Raw genomic sequence first — 19,338 nt, 5'->3', positions numbered from 1 at the left:
TCTGCTCTGAGTAGGGCAATCCCAGTCTTTGCACTCTGTCCAGACATGTCCCTTTCTCCCTCTACACTGCCCTCTCCAATGCCAGCCTTCAGAGTGCAAGCCCCTCCACCGTGCAGTTGGGACAGATACCCCTAGGGGAGAGATCAAAATAGGCTAAAAGGTAGAGATAAAACAATGGATGGAAATACATTTAAAAATAATGGAAATTTTCCCACCTATTTCCATTATTTTTAAATGTATTTCCATCCATTGTTTCATCTCCACCTTTTAGCCTATTTCAATCCCCCCTACCCCACCCCGCTAGGGCTATCTGTCCCTTGCTTGTCCTGCTTTCTACCCTTAATGTCCCCATTAGCACATTTCTTAGCTAATATCACCACCGTCAACACCTCTTTGTCCTTTTTTGTCTATGACATATTTTGGCTATCTCCACCTAACACTGGTCCTCTATCCAGCTCTACCTGTCCCCCCCTGCCACCAAACCAGTTTATATTTCACCTCTTTTCTATTTTTCCTCAGTTCTGATGAAGAGTTATTCAGACTCGAAACGTTAACTGTATCCCTCTCTGCTGAGTTTTTCCAGGTATTTTTGTTTTTGTTCTAGATTTCCAGCATCCGCAGTATTTTGCTTTTATCTTAGAGATGAACAGACTGGTTGCTTTGATAGATATTTGACCTGGCGTTGTCACTCCAGGGAAGGGCATAATTTGCTGACGACATGAAACTCAGGAATATAAAGAGGGAGGAGAATAGTAGCTGACCACAGGAGGACATAGACAGGTGAGAAGAAGGCTGGACAAATGGCAGGTGAAATTTAACACAGAACTGTGAACTGATACACTTTTGCAGAAAAAGTGAGGAGAGGTAATATTAACTAAATGGCACAAATTTAAATGGGGTGCAGGGACAGAGAGACCTGGAGTGTATGCACTCAAATTTTTGAAGGTAACTAGACAAGTTGAGAAGACTATTAAAAAAGGGGTCCCAGGGTTTATTAACAGTGAGATAGAATACAAAAGCAAGGGAGTTAGTGCTAAACCTTTATAAAATATTGGACAGGCCTCAGCTGGAGTGTTGTGGCAAATTCTGGACATCACACTTTCGGAAGGATGTTGATGCCTTGGAGAGTGCAGATGAGATTTGCCAGGATGGTACCAGGGATGAGGGACTGCAGTTAATGTGAAGAAACTGGAGAAGCTGGGATTGTTCTTCTTAGAGCAGAGAAGGTTAAGGGAAGATTTAATAGAGGTATTCAAAATCATAATGGGTTTTGATTGAGTAGACAAGTGGCAGAAGGGTTGGTAACAAGAGGGCCCAGATTGAAGGCAATTTGCAAAATAATTGTCTGCTGTTTCCTTTCATGCAAGAGCTGAGCTGCTGTCAGATAATTGAAGTCTGTCATCTTTCTGGGCCGTTGCCATGTAGGAGTGTAGAATGTGACTGGTTAGACCAGTATTTCCAGCTGGTGAGGTTATCGAAAGCTTCGTTATGTGCCCAGGAATGGCACCGCACCCATTTGTTCAAATTCCTCTATGGCCTCGCAGCTCCCTGTCTGCAATCTCCAAAACTCAGATCAACTTTCCTTCAATCCCAGTCTCCTGTGCATCCGCGATTTTAATCACTCCACCACTGGTGCCTGTGCCTTCAGCTGCCTGGGCCCTAAGCTCTGGAATTCTCTTCCCACACCTTTTCCATCTTCATCTTTTTCTCTTTTCTGTCCTCCTTTAAGACGTTCCTTTAAATCCTAGCTGTTTAACCAAGTCTTTGGTAACCGGTCCCGATTTTCAATTATGTGGCTCGGTGTCACGTTTTGCGAAGGGGAAGGAAGACCAGATCCCTGGGGCAAGCTAGGTTTCCGACAGTGGTGTCCCTCGGAAGTGGAGTGAGATGGAGCTGCCAAATGGAAGTTATACTGCCCTTTCTGCACTGCTCTCTGGCCCAGCTAAAACAGATCTATCCACCAAAGTGCTGATCTTGCCTTGGTACCGAATCCGACTGCACTCCTGGAGCGTTTGTTGGGTCAAAGCCCATGCTGGGATGGGTCTCCCCCCGCAATAGGTCCACCTCCCAGTGCCCTTTGGGTGACCTGACGCACCCCTCCATTTACACTGCAAGGCTTGTCCCGCAGTAAATCTGGCCCTGCCTCATTTGTAATGTAAACGTGGACCTAACCCCAAGAACATTAGAACATTACTCCCAAAAGCTTTCTACACCTAATGAAGTAGTGCAAGTCTGTATTTCTGTCTGATCTGTTGCACCCTCTCTCCCATTCTTGCTTTCTACTGTCTCCTCTTCTTTTCCATGTGACTGCAAAGATGGTGCACAGCAAGATCCCACAACCAGTGGGAGGGGAATGACGAACCGGTCTGTTCAGATGGTGTTGGCTTAGGGAAGAATGTGAGCCCAGATGCAGAAGACTGATTTGCGTACATCTTGAGCTGTTGGCACTAACTTCAAACAGGATTGGACAATGAGGAAGGTGTTTAAACACAAAAAATAAATAAATCGGCAAATAAGCTGGTGTCAGCAAAAGTGACCAGGAATCTGTTGAATTGTTGTAAAAACCCCACTGGTTCCCTAATGTCCTTGAGAGAAGGACACCTGCTGTCTGGGCCTAATGGAAAGAAAGGGAGATTTTGTATTTCTGTAGCGCCTTTCATGACCGTAGGATGTCCCAGAGCACGTTACGACCAATTAAGTACTTTATGAAGTGTAGCCACTGTTGTAATGTAAGAAATGCGGCAGCTAGTTTGCACACAGCAAGCTCCCACAAACAGCAAGGTGACAATAATCAGGTAATGTGTTTTAAGTGATGTTTTAGGGGTAAATATTTTTTCAGGAACACCCAGGAGGACCCTCAACTCCCAACGCACCTCCACTTCTGCTCTATGCCCACCTGAGAGGGTTTAACATCTCATCCAAAAGGTGTCACCTCTGACAGTGCAGCACTGCCTCAGAAGGTCAAAGGTTCGACAGTGCTGCCCACAGCGTCATAGCTGAAACCCGTAATAAGATAAGGAATCTATAACTTGAAGAATATATGTGATTCCATCCCTCACCAAATGTGGTTGACTCTTAATGGCACCTCTGAAGTGGCCGGGCAAGCCTCCTCTGGATTATCCAAACCATTAAAAAGAATAACAAGCTGGAAGAGAAGGGTCAGCACCAACAATATCAATAAAACACTCGAAGTCGAAGTCATTTATCTGTGTGGGATCTTTCTGCGTGCAAAATTATCTGCCGCTTTTCTCACATTACACAATAGTGAGAATTTCATTGGCTGTAAAGCGCTTTGGCACCTGCTGAAGTCACGCGAGGCACTGTAGAAATGCAACTGCCTTTGGTTTCGGGGCAACGAGCGATGAGCAATAAATGCCCAGCTCTGTCAGCGACTGCCACGTCCTAGCAATGAGTAATAATCACATGCCTCAGCCTGGTTTGCCAGGGCTTGTGGATTGAAGCTGGGCTGGTTCTGCCTCAGGCTCCTGTCCCGGAGGAGAGAGAGAGAGAGTAGCGCCGGGCCGGATTGTCGCACTGCGGCGGGCGGAGCTCGTTTGTTGATGCCACAGCTGCCCCTCTGGCCATGTCAGTACCCCTTGGGTGAGGTTGGCGACGGGTGGTTTTGTCGGCCAGGCAGTGGGACGATGATGAGGCAGGAGGTGACCTGATTGAGGGGTTTCACCTGATTAAAGGATTTGTCAGAGTGGATCGAGATAAACCATTTCCTCTGGAACAAGGGGGGCAGAACCTGAAAACTCGAGCCAGGCTGTACAGGGGTGATGTCAGAAAGCACTTCTTCACACAAAGGGGAGCCACAATCTGGAACTCTCTCCCCTCGAAATGCTGCCGAAGGGGTTGATTTTAAAAAATTCAAATTGAGACTATTAAATTTTTGAGGTAAGGGTATTAAGAATATTGAACCAAATTAAGAAACAGATCAGCCATTGTCTAATTGAGGGACTCAAGGGGCTGAAAGGTCCCCTGTTTCTATTTGGTTTCTTCTTGCCTTCTCATCGTGGTGGCCCCAGGCAGGGGCCTGAAGTTTTGGGGGTAAATAGGGTTTTGGGAGGGGGATGTTGTGGCCCCCCCACCTCCCTCCCGGATCTTGTCTCAGCTGTCGGTCTTCACCTCACTCCCGGCACAGCTTCCAATGGGGTATGGCTGCCAAACTGAGTTAAGTCCAGGTGGATAATTTCCATTGATAAGTAAATTGAACACCATAATCTTGATAAATGCCAGATATGTAAACAAACCCTTCATGCAAAATATGTGGAGTTCCTTACTGCAATATATAAAGGAGGTACAAGATGGGCCATTGAAGCCCAACCAGGTTGTGTCAGTGGGGAGGTGGGAAGAGCACTGGATAACAAGTGGGGGACAGCCAGCCTTTCTCTCTGCAACCCCCACTCCCAGCCCCTTCCCTCTCCCCTCCCCTGCACTGCCTAGTACTGGGGGACTGGTGCTGATGACACCCTGTACAATGGTAAGAAAGATTTGTATTTCTGCAGTTTATCACAATCTCAGAACATCCCAAAGCCCTTTGCACTCTTGCAATGTGCGCTGTTGGTAACAGGGCAGCCAAGCTGTGCACAGCACGATCCCACAAAGAACAACAACTTGTATTTATATAGTGCCTTTAATGTAATGAAACCTCCCAAGGTGCTTCACAGGTGTGTCATAAAACAAAATTTGGCCTTGAGCCACATAAAGACATTAGGATAGGTGACCAAAACCTTCGTCAAAAAAGTAGGTTTTAAGGAGCATCTCAAAGGAGTGGGAGATGGAGAGGTTTAGGGAGGGAATTCCAGAGTCCAGGCTGAGGCAACTGAAGGCGTGGCCACACCAGTGGTGGAGTGATTAAAATCAGGAATACACAGGAGTCCGGGATTAGAAAAGTGCAGATATCTCTGAGGGATGCGGGGCTGAAAGGGATTAGAGGTATGGAGGGGAGAGGCCACAGAGCAATTCGAAAACAAGGAGAATTTTAAAATGGAGACGTTGCTTGACCGGGAGCCAATCTAGGTCAGTGAGCATAGGGCATTGAGAGAGCAATGTGATAATGATCAGATAATCTGATACAGATTTTAATCTGAGAGGTGAATATTAGGTCAGGACATCGAGGCTGTGGGAACTTTAACACCCATCTGAAAGCAGGCAGCTACTTGATTCAGCAGCTTATCCATTAGATTTTGTGTGGTTGGGGAAACGGTTATAGTTCGATATTGAGGTAAACAATCCATTCAACAGTTTCAGCTGACGCAGCGCAAATGGTTGTGATGGCACCAAGACTCTCAGGAGAGGAGTTCAGTATGCGGGTGGGCGATGATCTGACTTGGATGGCCACAGTCACAGTTTGTATTGCTCCTCATGTTCCACATGTGTAGCAAGTGACCACATCTTCCCTGGGCCATCCTCAAGCGGTTGAGGGTTGTCCACATTTTCCGTGGAAGGTTGAAACCTAGGACTTCACCACCCAGGTCAGTGACTAGGTTGCAGTTGGCGATGTTTGGCACACCGCCTGGCTGATTGTATTGAGAGGTGCGGCTGTCATTAGGGTTCGGGGTGTGTGCTGTGACAGTCTGGCACTCCCCCAGTACTGACCCTCCGACAGTCCGGCGCTCCCCCAGTACCTCACTGGGAGTGTCAGCCTGGATTTTGTGCTTCAGGCTAGACTGGGGACTCAGACCATGTGAACTCTCAGTTGAGAGAGAATGTGCTAAACCCATGCTGTCAGGCTTAACTTTGTGAGAACAGCTTACGTAGCCCAGTCCTGGGGCATGTAGTCCTGAACCTTGCATTGTACATGTGGCTGAGCAGGGGAAGGCTGGTTGATGCTGGATGAGGCATGGCCTCTGCCTTAGAGAGATTATCAAACAGCCCTCATCCGGCCACAGTGAGTAGAGTAACAGGGATGTGGTTTTTCAGAGCGTTTATGACGTCAAGTTTCTGAGGGTGGGGTCCTTTGTTTTCATTATTTTACTGAGGGCCTTCGCTTCAGTTAGTTGGAGCAATGCAATGGTGAAATGAGGGCGTCAATGCGAGGGATGGTGGTGCACGCTATGTCAGAGTAACGTGCACTTTTTTATACTCTGAGATGTGGGCTTTGCTGGCTGGGCCAACATTTATTGCCCATCCCTAACTGCCCTTGAGAAGGTGGTGGTGGTGAGCTGCCTTCTTGAACCGCTACCATCCATGTGGTGTAGGTACACCCACAGTGCTGTTAGGGAGGGTGTTCCAGAATTTTGACCCAGCGACAGTGAAGGAACGGAACGGTAATATATTTCCAAGTCAGGATGGTGAGTGTCTTAAAAGGGAACTTCTAGGTGGTGGTGCTCCCATCTATCTACTGCCCTTGTCCTTTCACATGGTAGAGGTCACGGATTTGGAAGGTGCTGTCTAAGGAGCCTTGGTGAATTCCTGCAGTGCATCTTGTAGATGGTACACACTGCCACTACTGTGGGTCAGTGGCGGAGGGACTGAATATTTGTGGACAGGGTGCCAGTCAAGCGGGCTACTTTGTCCTGGATGGTGTTGAGCTTCTTGAGTGTTGCACTCATCCAGGCAAGTGGAGAGTATTCCATCACACTCCTGACTTGTGCCTTGTAGATAGTGGACAGGCTTTGGGGAGTCAGGAGGTGAGTTGCTCACTGTAGAATTCCCAGCCTCTGTCCTGCTCTTGTAGCCACAGTATTTATATGGCTGATCCAGTTCAGCTTCTAGTCAGTGGTAACCCCCAGGTTGATGATAGTGGGGGATTATCGATGGTAATGCCATTGAATGTCAAGGGGTGATGTTTAGATTCTCTCTTGTTGAAGATGGTCATTGCCTGGAACTTGTGTGGTGTGAATGTTACTTGCCACGTGTCAGCTCATGTCTGGATATTATGCAGGTCTGCTGCATCTGGACATGGACTGCTTCAGTATCTGAGGAGTCGCGAATGGTGCTGAACATTGTGCAATCATCAGTGAACATCCCCACTTCTGACCTTATGATGGAAGGAAGGTCATTGGTGAAGCAGCTGAAGATGGTTGGGGCGAGGACACTATCCTGAAGAACTCCTGCAGTGATGTCCTGGAACTGAGATGATTGATCTCCAAGAACAACATCCATCTTCCTTTGTGCTAGGCATGACTCCAACCAGTGCAGAGTTCTCCCCCTGATTCCCAGTGACTCCAGTTTTGCTCGGGCTCCTTGATGCCACACTCTGTCAAATGCTGCCTTGATGTCAAGGGCAGTCACTCACATCTCACCTCTGGAGTTCAGCTCTTTTGTCCATGTTTGGACCAAGGCTGCAATGATGTCAGGAGCTGACTTGACTTCTTCTGATGGGCTCTGCTGGCCTATTAAGAATTGGGTGCCTGTGTGTATTAACCCACAGGGTGGGAGTGGGGACGAGGGGCTGCATGTATATTTTCCTGATGAGTGAATTGGGGATCTGTGCTTAGGTGTACAGTGCTGGGACAATGAGCATAGGGACATGGCTCTGATTACGGGAAGGCAAGTGCTGGCATCCCCTCAGCGGTGTTAGGAAATAGAGATAGTTGAAGTAAGTTATATGTGTACTTGGGTGTGTTAGGAATAGGGTATAGCTTTGTTTTTTCTTTAATCTGTGGGTTAAAAGATGAAACCTGGGATCTAGTTTCATTTTAGAGTGGAGACAGCAGGTCTAAAGCTTTATTTGTTTACCTGCATTTCTAATGAGATTTTTACGACTCTTGAAGAGAAGTTAAAGCAAACACAGGCGGGGGAGAAAAACACTGCTGTTGTCTAGCAATAGGGGTCCAGAGAGGGAGGCCCCAACATGACACACACGCACACAGACCTCCCACCGCCCCAGCAAACGCCGTTGGAGTTCCACCGGAAGCATCCGCCAGAGAGCCCTGGACAGCCAAGGGACCGAGAGCAAGTCCCAAACTGAAGTTGAAGCCATGACGCTAGAGAAGCAGGCTACTGGGAAAGGGAACTACAGAGAGTAGATTTCCTAAAAGAACCGGAAGGTCCCAAGGCCAAGGAGTGAGACAAAAAGGAGAGGTCCCAACAGGACATTCTAGTCAAAGGAAGAATGGGAGACCATAGGAAAAGGTCCTGTTCTGTGGAAGTGACAGTAAGGAGCAGAGAGGAAGGCTGCAAACTTAAGGAGATGAAAGCTGCAGGACACAGATTTAAAGCAATATAGGCGTGCAGGAAGCCAGAAGGTCCAAGGGGACAGCTGAATGTCTGTAGCTCTTTACTGTGGGCATGTGAAGCAGTGGTGTACTGTTGGCACGGCTATGTCCGAGAGAGAGTCCGTGGAGGAAAGCTTGAATGCATGTGATGATCCAGGGGATAGGGACATCGGGAGGCGAGTTTGAAACCCTGGAGTTGGACCCTTGCGGGAGGTGTCTGAGAGAAAGCATTGGTTTGAGAGAAGGTTCCAAATAGAGTTCTTGGAGAGTGGAGATTGGAAATCCTCGCGTGAAAGACGGAATGCAGTGAGACCGGTTGGCTTACAGTGTGACAAGCGTCTGGGGGGAGTTGAGGAGAGATCCACAGCATCTGGTTGAGGTGGCATCTGTCACTTGGTTTCAGAGTGTGGTCTGTCTGACCACAGGGTGCCATGGGTTTACATGGACTGTGTACGTTAGAGTATAACTTTTGTAACTTGTGTCTGTATATCAATAAAGGTATCGTTGTGGGTGAAGGAGGATTGTAATATAGTTCATCTTTTCTTATTTAATCAACGTTTTATTCTTCTGTTAACAGTTCATCAGCTGACTCCTGTGACTCTGTTCAGTAGCCACTCCACATTTCTAATTAAAAAAGTTAGGATCTATCAAGCCGTGTTGCATCCTGGGATCATACTTGTCCAGTAGTAGCATCAGCTGGGACTGTAACAACAGTAACTTCCAAATATAGAAACAATTTGCATTTTTATAGAACCTTTCCTACCTTCTTGACATCTCAAATGCTTTACAGCCAATAAAGTACTTTGGAAGTGCTGCAATGTAGGAAACGTGGCAGCAAATCTATGCACAGCAAGCTCCCACAAACAGCAATGCGATACTGACCTGATAATCTCTCCACTCTTTGAAATAGTGGCCATAGGATTTATTTTGACCACCTGAGTGCATACGGAACACGGGTTTAACATTTCATCCCAGAAAGGTGCGGACACCCGGACAGGGCGGACCCTCGGACAGGGCGGTGCCCCCTCAGTGCGGACCCTCGGACAGGGCGGTGCCCCCTCAGTGCGGACCCTCGGACAGGGCGGTGCACCCTCACTGCGGACTCTCGGACAGGGCGGCCCCTCAGTGCGGCCCCTCGGACAGGGAGGACCCTCGGACAGTGCGGACCCTCGGACAGGGCGGCCCCTCAGTGCGGACCCTCGGACAGGGCGGCCCCTCAGTGCGGCCCCTCGGACAGGGCGGCCCCTCAGTGCGGCCCCTCGGACAGGGCGGCCCCTCAGTGCGGCCCCTCGGACAGGGCGGCCCCTCAGTGCGGCCCCTCGGACAGGGCGGCCCCTCAGTGCGGCCCCTCGGACAGGGCGGCCCCTCAGTGCGGACCCTCGGACAGGGCGGCCCCTCAGTGCGGCCCCTCGGACAGGGCGGCCCCTCAGTGCGGCCCCTCGGACAGGGCGGCCCCTTGGACAGTGCGGACCCTCGGACAGTGCGGACCCTCGGACAGGGCGGCCCCTCAATGCGGACCCTCGGACAGGGCGGCCCCTCAATGCGGACCCTCGGACAGGGCGGCCCCTCAGTGCGGACCCTCGGACAGGGCGGCCCCTCAGTGCGGACCCTCGGACAGGGCGGCCCCTCAGTGCGGCCCCTCGGACAGGGCGGCCCCTCAGTGCGGACCCTCGGACAGGGTGGTGCCCCCTCAGTGCGGCCCCTCGGACAGTGCGGCCCCTCGGACAGTGCGGCCCCTCGGACATGGCGGACCCTCAGTGCGGACCCTCGGACAGTGCGGACCCTCGGACAGGGCGGACCCTCAATGCGGACCCTCGGACAGGGCGGCCCCTCAGTGCGGACCCTCGGACAGGGCGGCCCCTCAGTGCGGACCCTCGGACAGGGCGGCCCCTCAGTGCGGACCCTCGGACAGGGCGGCCCCTCAGTGCGGACCCTCGGACAGGGCGGCCCCTCAGTGCGGACCCTCGGACAGGGCGGCCCCTCAGTGCGGACCCTCGGACAGGGCGGCCCCTCAGTGCGGACCCTCGGACAGGGCGGCCCCTCAGTGCGGACCCTCGGACAGGGCGGCCCCTCAGTGCGGACCCTCGGACAGGGCGGCCCCTCAGTGCGGACCCTCGGACAGGGCGGCCCCTCAGTGCGGACCCTCGGACAGGGCGGCCCCTCAGTGCGGACCCTCGGACAGGGCGGCCCCTCAGTGCGGACCCTCGGACAGGGCGGCCCCTCAGTGCGGACCCTCGGACAGGGCGGCCCCTCAGTGCGGACCCTCGGACAGGGCGGCCCCTCAGTGCGGACCCTCGGACAGGGCGGCCCCTCAGTGCGGACCCTCGGACAGGGCGGCCCCTCAGTGCGGACCCTCGGACAGGGCGGCCCCTCAGTGCGGACCCTCGGACAGGGCGGCCCCTCAGTGCGGACCCTCGGACAGGGCGGCCCCTCAGTGCGGACCCTCGGACAGGGCGGCCCCTCAGTGCGGACCCTCGGACAGGGCGGCCCCTCAGTGCGGACCCTCGGACAGGGCGGCCCCTCAGTGCGGACCCTCGGACAGGGCGGCCCCTCAGTGCGGACCCTCGGACAGGGCAGCCCCTCGGACAGGGCGGACCCCCAATGCTACTACTGGGACTGTTGGTGTGGATTGTGAGGCTGGAGCTTATGGAGTGGGTCTTGAACTTGGAGGTGAAAATGTTGCCCCGGTAAAGTTGTGGCCAACCCCTGTGTTACTGAGGGATGGCTCTTTGGGCCCCTGTGTTACTGAGGGATGGCTCTTTGGGCCCCTGTGTTACTGAGGGATGGCTCTTTGGGCCCCTGTGTTACTGAGGGATGGCTCTTTGGGCCCCTGTGTTACTGAGGGATGGCTCTTTGGGCCTCTGTGTTACTGAGGGATGGCTCTTTGGGCCCCTGTGTTACTGAGGGATGGCTCTTTGGGCCCCTGTGTTACTGAGGGATGGCTCTTTGGGTCTTTGCAATGTTTGATTGAGGGGGGGTGGGTGTGGGAGGACTGAATTGAATTGGAGTGTGGGGGTTGCGATCTCTACGGGCTAATGGGCGATGGTTACATTGACTATGACACGACTCATGTAGCAGCTTCTTTTCCTGCCCCTCACTGTGCTCTCTCTCTCTCTTCTCTCTCCCTGGCATCCCTCCTGCCCCACGTCCACAGCGGAGTGGCCAAAGACAATGACCGGACTGCCCAGCACATCCGGTACCACGGCCAGCGTTGTCATTATCTGTCGCAACAAGATGTACGTGGCCCACGTGGGAGACTCTGGTGTGGTGCTGGGCGCACACGATGGCTCCAGTGAAGGACGGAGTGAGAGGGACAGTGTGGTCCAGGCCTTGGAGGTGACACAGGACCATAAGCCCGAGCTCCCCAAGGAGAAGGAGCGGATTGAGGGGCTCGGAGGGAGGTAAGTGCCATGGGGCCGGGGGAGACGGTGGGAGCGGGTGCTGATTGGCGTCAGCCTCTTGGTGTTCGGGGGGGGGGTTACCCTGGAGCTAAGGAAGTAGCGATGGAAAAGGCGGCAGGAGGGGCAATGTCTGCATTGAAGCTGCCTCTGAGAAGTAAAGCGGTTGGGAATGCGTCAGACATGGTCGTAGTGTGGTCCCCACCCTTGTACTTTGCCTGTCACGGTCAGGTTTGTTTTAGCAGCGACTTTAACCGGTTCCTGGGGCTGAGGTCCCAGAGCTGATGCAGCGCCAGAACCCAGCGTGTGGAGTCCCGGGGGTTGCTGTGCACCCATTGGACCGGGTGACCACTCTGGCACTGGGCTCATGAAGGCCAGTGGCCCACAGTTGCAATCTGATGAACTCTGGGCATTTATATTTCTGACCCTGCTTTGAGCCATCACACCCTGTGTGGAACAAGACTGATCGGCCAAGGTGGGCAGAGATCCAGATCATTGAGACTGAAACTGCAGTTTCACTCCAGCTGCTGCTTTTTGGGTAGTGGGCACAGGGTGGTGGGGAATGTCCTTCATCAGCACGCACCCCCCCCCAGTTTCAGTTAAGAATGGGCTGTACAATATGGGACGATATTCCCTGGTTGATGCCCCATGTCCCTCGTGCCGCCTCCCTTTTCCTGTTCCTCCCTTCAACCAACATACCCCAAACTCCATTAACCGGCTGATTGTGGGGACCTTTCTTGCTTCTCGCAGGGGATTACCTGAACTGCTGGGGCAGGGAGTATAGGAAGTAGCATTTAGTTATAATGCTGCAGGCTCTCGTGGTGTGTGAAACAGGCTTACTATAGCACAGGAGGCCATTCCACTCATTACGCTTATGTCTTTGAAAGAGTTATCCAATTAGACCCTCTACCCATCCCCTTCCCTCAGCACTGAAATAAGAATGGAGCAACCAGTCGTTTCCTGCTCTCAATTTCTTCTCTGAGTGGGGGAGAGGACTTTCTCAGAGCTCTTGCTCTCTGTAGGAAGCCCCTCCCTCCTTCCTTCTCCTGCCTTGGTCTTGCCTCACTCTGTCAGGCACACTCCCCGTCCCTCCCTCTTTGGGACACTTTCTCCCTCCCCAACACCCCCCTCAATGGCTCTGCCTTTGAAGTCTGCATCTGAACAGAGTCTGAAGTGGTTTTAATTTGGTTCTGTTTCCCCAACAGTGTTATCAACAAGTCCGGAGTGAACCGTGTGGTGTGGAAGAGACCGCGGCTGACCCACAATGGCCCCGTGAGGCGCAGTACTGTGATCGACCAAATCCCTTTCCTAGCTGTGGCCAGAGCACTGGGTGAGTTAATGGGAGGGACGTGGTGTTGTGTCAATGAGTTGGCGATGGGACCTGTGACAGACCCTGTCTGAAGTACAGCAAACAGCACTTGTGACCGAAGCGACAGCAAAGTCTTCCTGATTAAAAGCCACTAAAATGCAGTGAGTGGAGGATAGTTACATAATGCAACCTTGATTGACAAGGACATGAGTGGAAAGAGAGGGCTCCTCACTGCTGCTGTGGGGGAAGTGAGATGACAGTAGTGTCCGGTGCATTGACTTTGATGGGATAAAATTAGCCTAGCCTCTCCCCTCCTCTCTATCCCCAGTGACCTCTGCCTGAAGGTGCGTGGGCAGGAACTTTGGTGAGGACAGGATGGGATTTGGCTGTGAGGCCCACCACAGTTGGATAGCTATCTAGGCTGGCACCCCAGCAATGGCCTCTTGGTGCTTCCAGCCAAGGATAGGGTTAATCCGCTAGGGGCTTATAAGGCGGGGATTGGCAAGGAATAAAACTGGGCTTTCCCCTTCTCGCCCTTGAAGGAAAAGTTTTTTGGCAGGGAGGGAGGTGCTTTTGAAATCCGAGTTGAGGCTTCCCTTATTCCTTGTGTGGGATGTGATCAAATGACAGGAAGAGAGAGATGTAGGGCTTGTATGGAAAATTTGCCTAGACTTGCCCGTGTTGACACAAAGTGCTGTCTGGTTAGCGTGTGGGCACTGCTACCATCTGGTGGACATTCAGCACATTGCACCAGCCAGTCCATCCTTTGCATCAATTCTGTTGCCCTCCTGTGGTGACAGCAGGATCGCACAATTCGTTGTCAACCTTAATTTTGCATAACCTGAGTTATCTTAATTTTACTTGGTTTTATAAAGGTGTCAGCCGTGGCTTAGTGAAAGCACTCTCTTGCCTTTGAGTAAGAAATTTCAGGCTTTACTCCAAAGCCCCATAATCCAGGCTGATATTCCCAAATCTAGTACTGAAGGAGTGCTGCACTGTTGGAGGTGCTGTCTTTCAGATGAGGCATTAAACTGAGGCCCCGTCTGCTCTCGGGTGTACGTAAAAGATCCCCCGGCATTATCGGAGGATAAATAGGGAAATTCTCCCAAGTGTCTTGGTCAATATTTATTCTGCATCATCATTAAAACAGATTATTTGGTATTTATCACATTGCTGTTTGTGGGAGCTTGCTGCGCGCAAATTGGCTGCCGCGTTTCCTATATTACAACAATGACTACACTTCAAAAGTTCTTCATTGGTTGTTTACTTCTGTGAGAAATTGATTTTTTTTGTATTTTTGGGGAATTTTATTTTGTGAAAAGGCTGTGTGTGCGTGTGTGTGTGTGTATATGATTTAATTAAGCTGGGCAGACATTAATAGGAGACAGATTGCCTGTGGGGCTTAAACCATGAAAAGGATAGAGGTGCTAGGTTTGACGTACAAGTGAATAGGTTAGATCTAACATTTGCATTTTTAGGTAAGTGGAGAATTTGCTTGAATATCAAAGGGGAGTCAGAGGCAATAAACATGTTTGTACCTTGCAGGAATTCCATAGATAAATAGAAAGGGAAATATTATATTTTACTGACCCTGAAAGCAAAGACAAGATGGAAACATGAAACATCTTAAATTTGGAAGGATTTGAGTTTCAAAGAGGTGTGGAAACAATTGAGCCTGAGAAGAAAGGGAAAAAATGTATTTTAGAGCTAGTGTGGGTAGTGGTTTTGGGCTGGATCTGTTTGAGCTGTTGGGCTGTGAGATGTAGCAGCTGGAGCTGTGGCTGAGATAGGATGTGGTTTTAATCAACCATCCAGTCAAGCCAGAACAGTTTTGGGCTGCAAAAAGCAGTTTTATTTTGAAGTTTGGATTTTCACAGCCGAGTGGAATAGAGTTCAGGTCATGTGGTGTGCCTTTATTGAAGCTACAGCAGTTTGCCTTGGGTAATGTAACTTTTTTTTTAATAAGTTGAACATCTATAAGGGAGTGTTACCTGGAAGGTGCTTACTTGTGGGCCTGACCAAATGGAGAGTCTTTCTGGGGAAATGTTTTGTAAGAATAAGTTTAACTGTGCATCTGTAATGTTGTGTGCTTAAGTTTGGTTTTATTTTTGTTAGTAAAACTTTTTAATTTTTAAAATCCCCAAAAGTGTTACTGGACCTCTTGCTGCTGAGATCAGTACTTCCTCTTCTCGTTTTCAGAATACAAAAAAAACGGGCATGGCCCGCAAGCCAAGTTTCCCTCTGGGATTTGGTTTACACAGCGATTAACACCGGCTGTGGCCATAACACGTCTTTGTTAAGGAAGGATGTACTTGCATTGGAGGCGGTACAGTGAAGGTTCACTAGATTGGTTCCTGGGATGAGAGGGTTGTCCTATTATGGAGAGCAGATTAAATTCAGTCTATATTCTCTGGCGTTTCTAAGAATGAGAGGTGATCTCATTGAAACATACAAGATTGTGAAGGGGCTTGACAGGATAGACACTGAGAGGATGTTTTCCCCCACCTGGGGAATCTAGAAAACGGGGGCACAGTTTCAGGATAAAGGGCTGATCATTTAGGACTGAGATGAGGAAAAATTTCTTCACTCAAAGGGTTGTGAATCTTTTGGAATTCTCCTCTCCAGATGGATATGGATGCTCAGTCATTGAATATATTTTGATATGGGGAGCGGGCGGGAAAATTGAGTTGAAGCTGATGATCAGCCATGAGTGTAATGAATGGCGAAACAGGCTTGATGGACCGAATGGTTGTCTTCTCCTCTTTTTTACGGTCTTCTGCTCTGCCCTGAGTTACCAACAGTCACAGATTGCAACTCGTTCGAGTACAATCACAGTTCTTGGTTTCCGGGAGTGGGACATGAACCCACAACCCTCTGATTCAAAGGCAAGGGTGCTATGAACTGAGCCACAGCTGACACCTCTGCCCTGAGGCTTTGTGCTCAATTCTGTGGAGCAGAACTCGAACACACAACTTTCAGACTCTGAGTAGGAGTGCTGCTCACTGAGCCACGTCTCTATATAAAAAGCAAAACCAGGATTCTTGATGACAGTTAATGGAGCTTAAGATGCAAAATAACAAATGCATGTTGCTCTGATTAGCTTCCATTTTAATCGCCTTTGGAGTATTTCTTTATGCTATACAGCAGCAACGAAAAGATCTTGCATTTACATAATGTCATTATCCAATTGAAATGTCCCAAGGCAGAAGTTAATCACTTCACCATTGATGGCCATGCCTTCAACTGCTAAGGCTCTATACACTGGAGTTCCTCCCTAAACCTTTCCTAAACCCCTCTCAGCTCCTTTAAGTTGCCCCAAGAAATCCATCTCTGACCAATCTTATGGTCACCTGTCCAAAGTTTTCCTTTTTTTTCTGTCAAATGTTGTTTGGTAATGCTTTTGTCAAATGCTTGAGGTGTTTTGCTGCGTTAAAGGTGCTAAATAAATGCAAGTTGTTGTAGCAAATTGTGGTATAAATTGTGGCTGCTATGGGAGCAAGCTACATTAGTAAGAAATTGATAAAATGAATGTTAGATGTGGGTATGCGCTGTACTGACTGACCTTTTATTGGTGGGGGGGTGCGTTAGTGAGACCAAGGGATGGACTTTTTGTTGTGGCTACTTGTAGTGAGAGAGTGGGGTTTGAAACAGGGCTTGCTGCTCTCTGCCAGTGGGACAATTGTTAAGTGACTTCCTGGGGGCTCATTGTGTTGTCTTTTTTTTTCTTGCAGGTGATCTGTGGAGTTACGATTTTTACAGTGGTGAATTTGTGGTCTCACCAGAACCGGACACAAGTGTTCACACTATCAACTGCCGTGACCACAAGTACATTATCCTTGGCAGTGACGGCCTGTGGAACATGATCCCGGCCCAGGACGCAGTGACCATCTGCCACGACAATGAGGACAGGAAGCGATTACTGGTGAGAACTCGGGGTTCTTGCTCCCTCCTCTCCTACAGATCCCCACCTTCGCTGGGCATGGTTTTAAAATTGAACAACAAAGGAGTAATGTTAAACTTGTATAAATTCTTGGTTAGACCACACTGAATACTTTGCATTGTTGACCACATTTGGAGTACTGCACAAAGCTCTGTTCTGATCAGGACAAAGCAGCCCGCTTGATTTACAGCTCATGTACCACCTTAAACATTCACTCCGTCCAAAATTGACGCACACTGACAGCAGTGCGCACTATCTTCAAGATTCACTGCAGAAACTCACCAAGGCTCCTTAGAAAGCACCTTCCAAACCCATGACCTTAACCACCTCGAAGGACAGGGACAGCAGACACATGGGAACACCACCACCTGGAAGTTCCCCTCCAAGCTACTCAGCATCCTGACTTGGAAATATATCGCTGTTCCTTCACTGTCACTGGGGCAAAATCCTGGAGCTCCCTCCCTAAAAGCACTGTGGGTGTACCTACACCACATGGCTTGCAGTGGTTCAAGAAGGCTGCTCACCACCACCTTCTCCAGGGCAATTAAGAATGGGCAATAAATGTTGGCCTAGCCAGCAACTCCCACGTCCCGTGGAAGAATTAAGAAAAATGTGAATGGTTCTCAAACTGGGGCCTGCAGATCTGTGGGGGTAGGTAGAGACTTTCCAGGTGTGGGGGCAGTCATGAAATTGTGTGAAAATGCGAGATGGGAGGTGGGAACAGAATGTGACTGTGACATGTACAGCACAGAAAGGACTGACTGTCTCACCTAGGAGGTGAACTGCATGGGGGAGGGCTGAGAGTGACATGTAAGTAAGTACATGTTTACCCATAAGTATTATTAAAGCCCTCTTTACATGCAACACTCTCATATTATGGGTCATATACAGTATTTTAATTTATATCGGGCTCTATGATTATTAATCAATTTGAAAAATATTTGAGAACTATTAAAACCGGGATGGGAGGAGTGCATGAATTATCAAGCCCCGCTACTTCACAGGCCGTACCATTAATTTAAACGCTTAATTTTTCACCAAAATGGTCAATTGTTTACCTATACCTCTCGTACCCAGAAGGAAGAGACTCTGACTAGGCTTCTTTCAAAAACTCAGAATGATTATTTTTAAAACACAACTTTTTTTAACAAGTTGCAAGTACTGGTTAACACACAATTGTAATTGGAAAGTATAACTATCTATCTCTTCCTAAAGAATTCCCCCCACCCCCCACCCCCCCCACAGCGTGTGCGTGCACGCGCGCACACACATGCAAGCAGACACATTGACACACAGACAAACAAAGGACAAACAGATCTCTCTGCAAAGAGGGCTTTGGAGGATGGGCGTTATAAAATAAAGGATAAAGTCCGCAGAGTCTCAGTGCTGTCGACCAGGAGTTCTCTCATGTGAAGATAGGCCGCTGGTCCTGGTGGATGCTGGAAGTTCTCACCGACTGGTCCAGCTTTGCAGGCCCAAATGAAGGCTAGTTACACTCAGATGAGGGTTCTCTGGCACAGGGTAATTGCCACACACCATTTTGGGCAAGGGAGCCAGTCGAGGTAGCCTTTCTTCCTCAGCTTGTTCTTCAACAACTGCCCTCAAAACAAGCAGGTTCACAACTTGAAAGTTTTTTTCCTCTCCCATGTGATTGTCTTTTTGTCTCCCAGCTTTTCATTGAGTACTTTGCAGTTCAACACAAACAACTCCTCAATGTACCATATAGCTCAGGTGATTTCTTGGAAGAGGCCTGCTTGTTGACAGTTGCAAGGGGAACTTATGACCTCTTTGCCATCCACATGTCCAGGTCATGCCAAATCCTTCCATTTTGTAAAAGAAAACTTCAGTCTTGAGAGATATGATTCTAACAGAACCACTTGGTTAGATCACACTTGGAATACTGTGTACAATTCTGCTCTCCATAGTTTTTAAAAAAAGGACATGGAGGCACTTTGAGAAGGTGCAAAAAAAGATTCACAAGGATGATACCAGAACTAAGAGATTGTAACTATCAGAAAAGTCTGTGTAGGCTGAGGCTCTTTTTTTCTAGAAAACAAAGACTGGGGTGATCACCTGACAGAGGCCTTTAAAATTAGAAGGTGATCAAAAGGATAGACGTGGAGAAGATGTTTCTACTCACTGGGGAGACCAGAACTCAGGATCAGATATATAAGACAATCACTAATAAATCCAATCAGGAATTGAAGAGAAGCATCTTTCCCAGAGAGAGTTGAGAATGTGGAACTCCACAAAGAACAACAACGGCATTTATATATCCCAAGGTGCTTCACAGGAGCATTATTGAACAAAATGTGATAGAGAGACACATGGAGAGAGAATAATAAGGCAGATGACCAAAAACCTGATCAAAGAGGTGGGTTTTAAGGAGCATCATAAAGGAACAGAGGCATAGAGAGCTGAATAGCATAGTTGGATTTTAAGGGGAAGCTGGCTAAAGGGATTTGAATACAAAGGAGAGAGGTTATGCTTCATTTATACAGGGCATTGGTAAGACCACATCTGGAG

At 49.5% G+C, this 19,338-nt stretch overlaps 1 protein-coding gene across 1 annotated transcript in view; it reads left to right on the top strand.

The window, feature by feature from the left end:
- The window catches only part of ppm1da (protein phosphatase, Mg2+/Mn2+ dependent, 1Da), a 31,403-nt gene that overhangs the window by 6,631 nt on the left and 5,434 nt on the right, over window positions 1-19,338 (top strand). Inside the window, exons 2-4 of the mRNA XM_078548236.1 lie at window positions 11,320-11,566; window positions 12,769-12,893; window positions 16,604-16,794. Coding sequence (XP_078404362.1) covers window positions 11,320-11,566; window positions 12,769-12,893; window positions 16,604-16,794 — 563 coding nt within the window. The remainder of the gene's footprint in view (window positions 1-11,319; window positions 11,567-12,768; window positions 12,894-16,603; window positions 16,795-19,338) is intronic.

This window comes from Cetorhinus maximus, chromosome 9 (genome assembly GCF_964194155.1).
Source record: "Cetorhinus maximus chromosome 9, sCetMax3.hap1.1, whole genome shotgun sequence".
Classification (NCBI taxonomy): Eukaryota; Metazoa; Chordata; class Chondrichthyes; order Lamniformes; family Cetorhinidae; genus Cetorhinus; species Cetorhinus maximus.
Note: the sequence above shows the minus strand (reverse complement) of the source record. Positions and strands in the feature narration are given on the sequence as shown.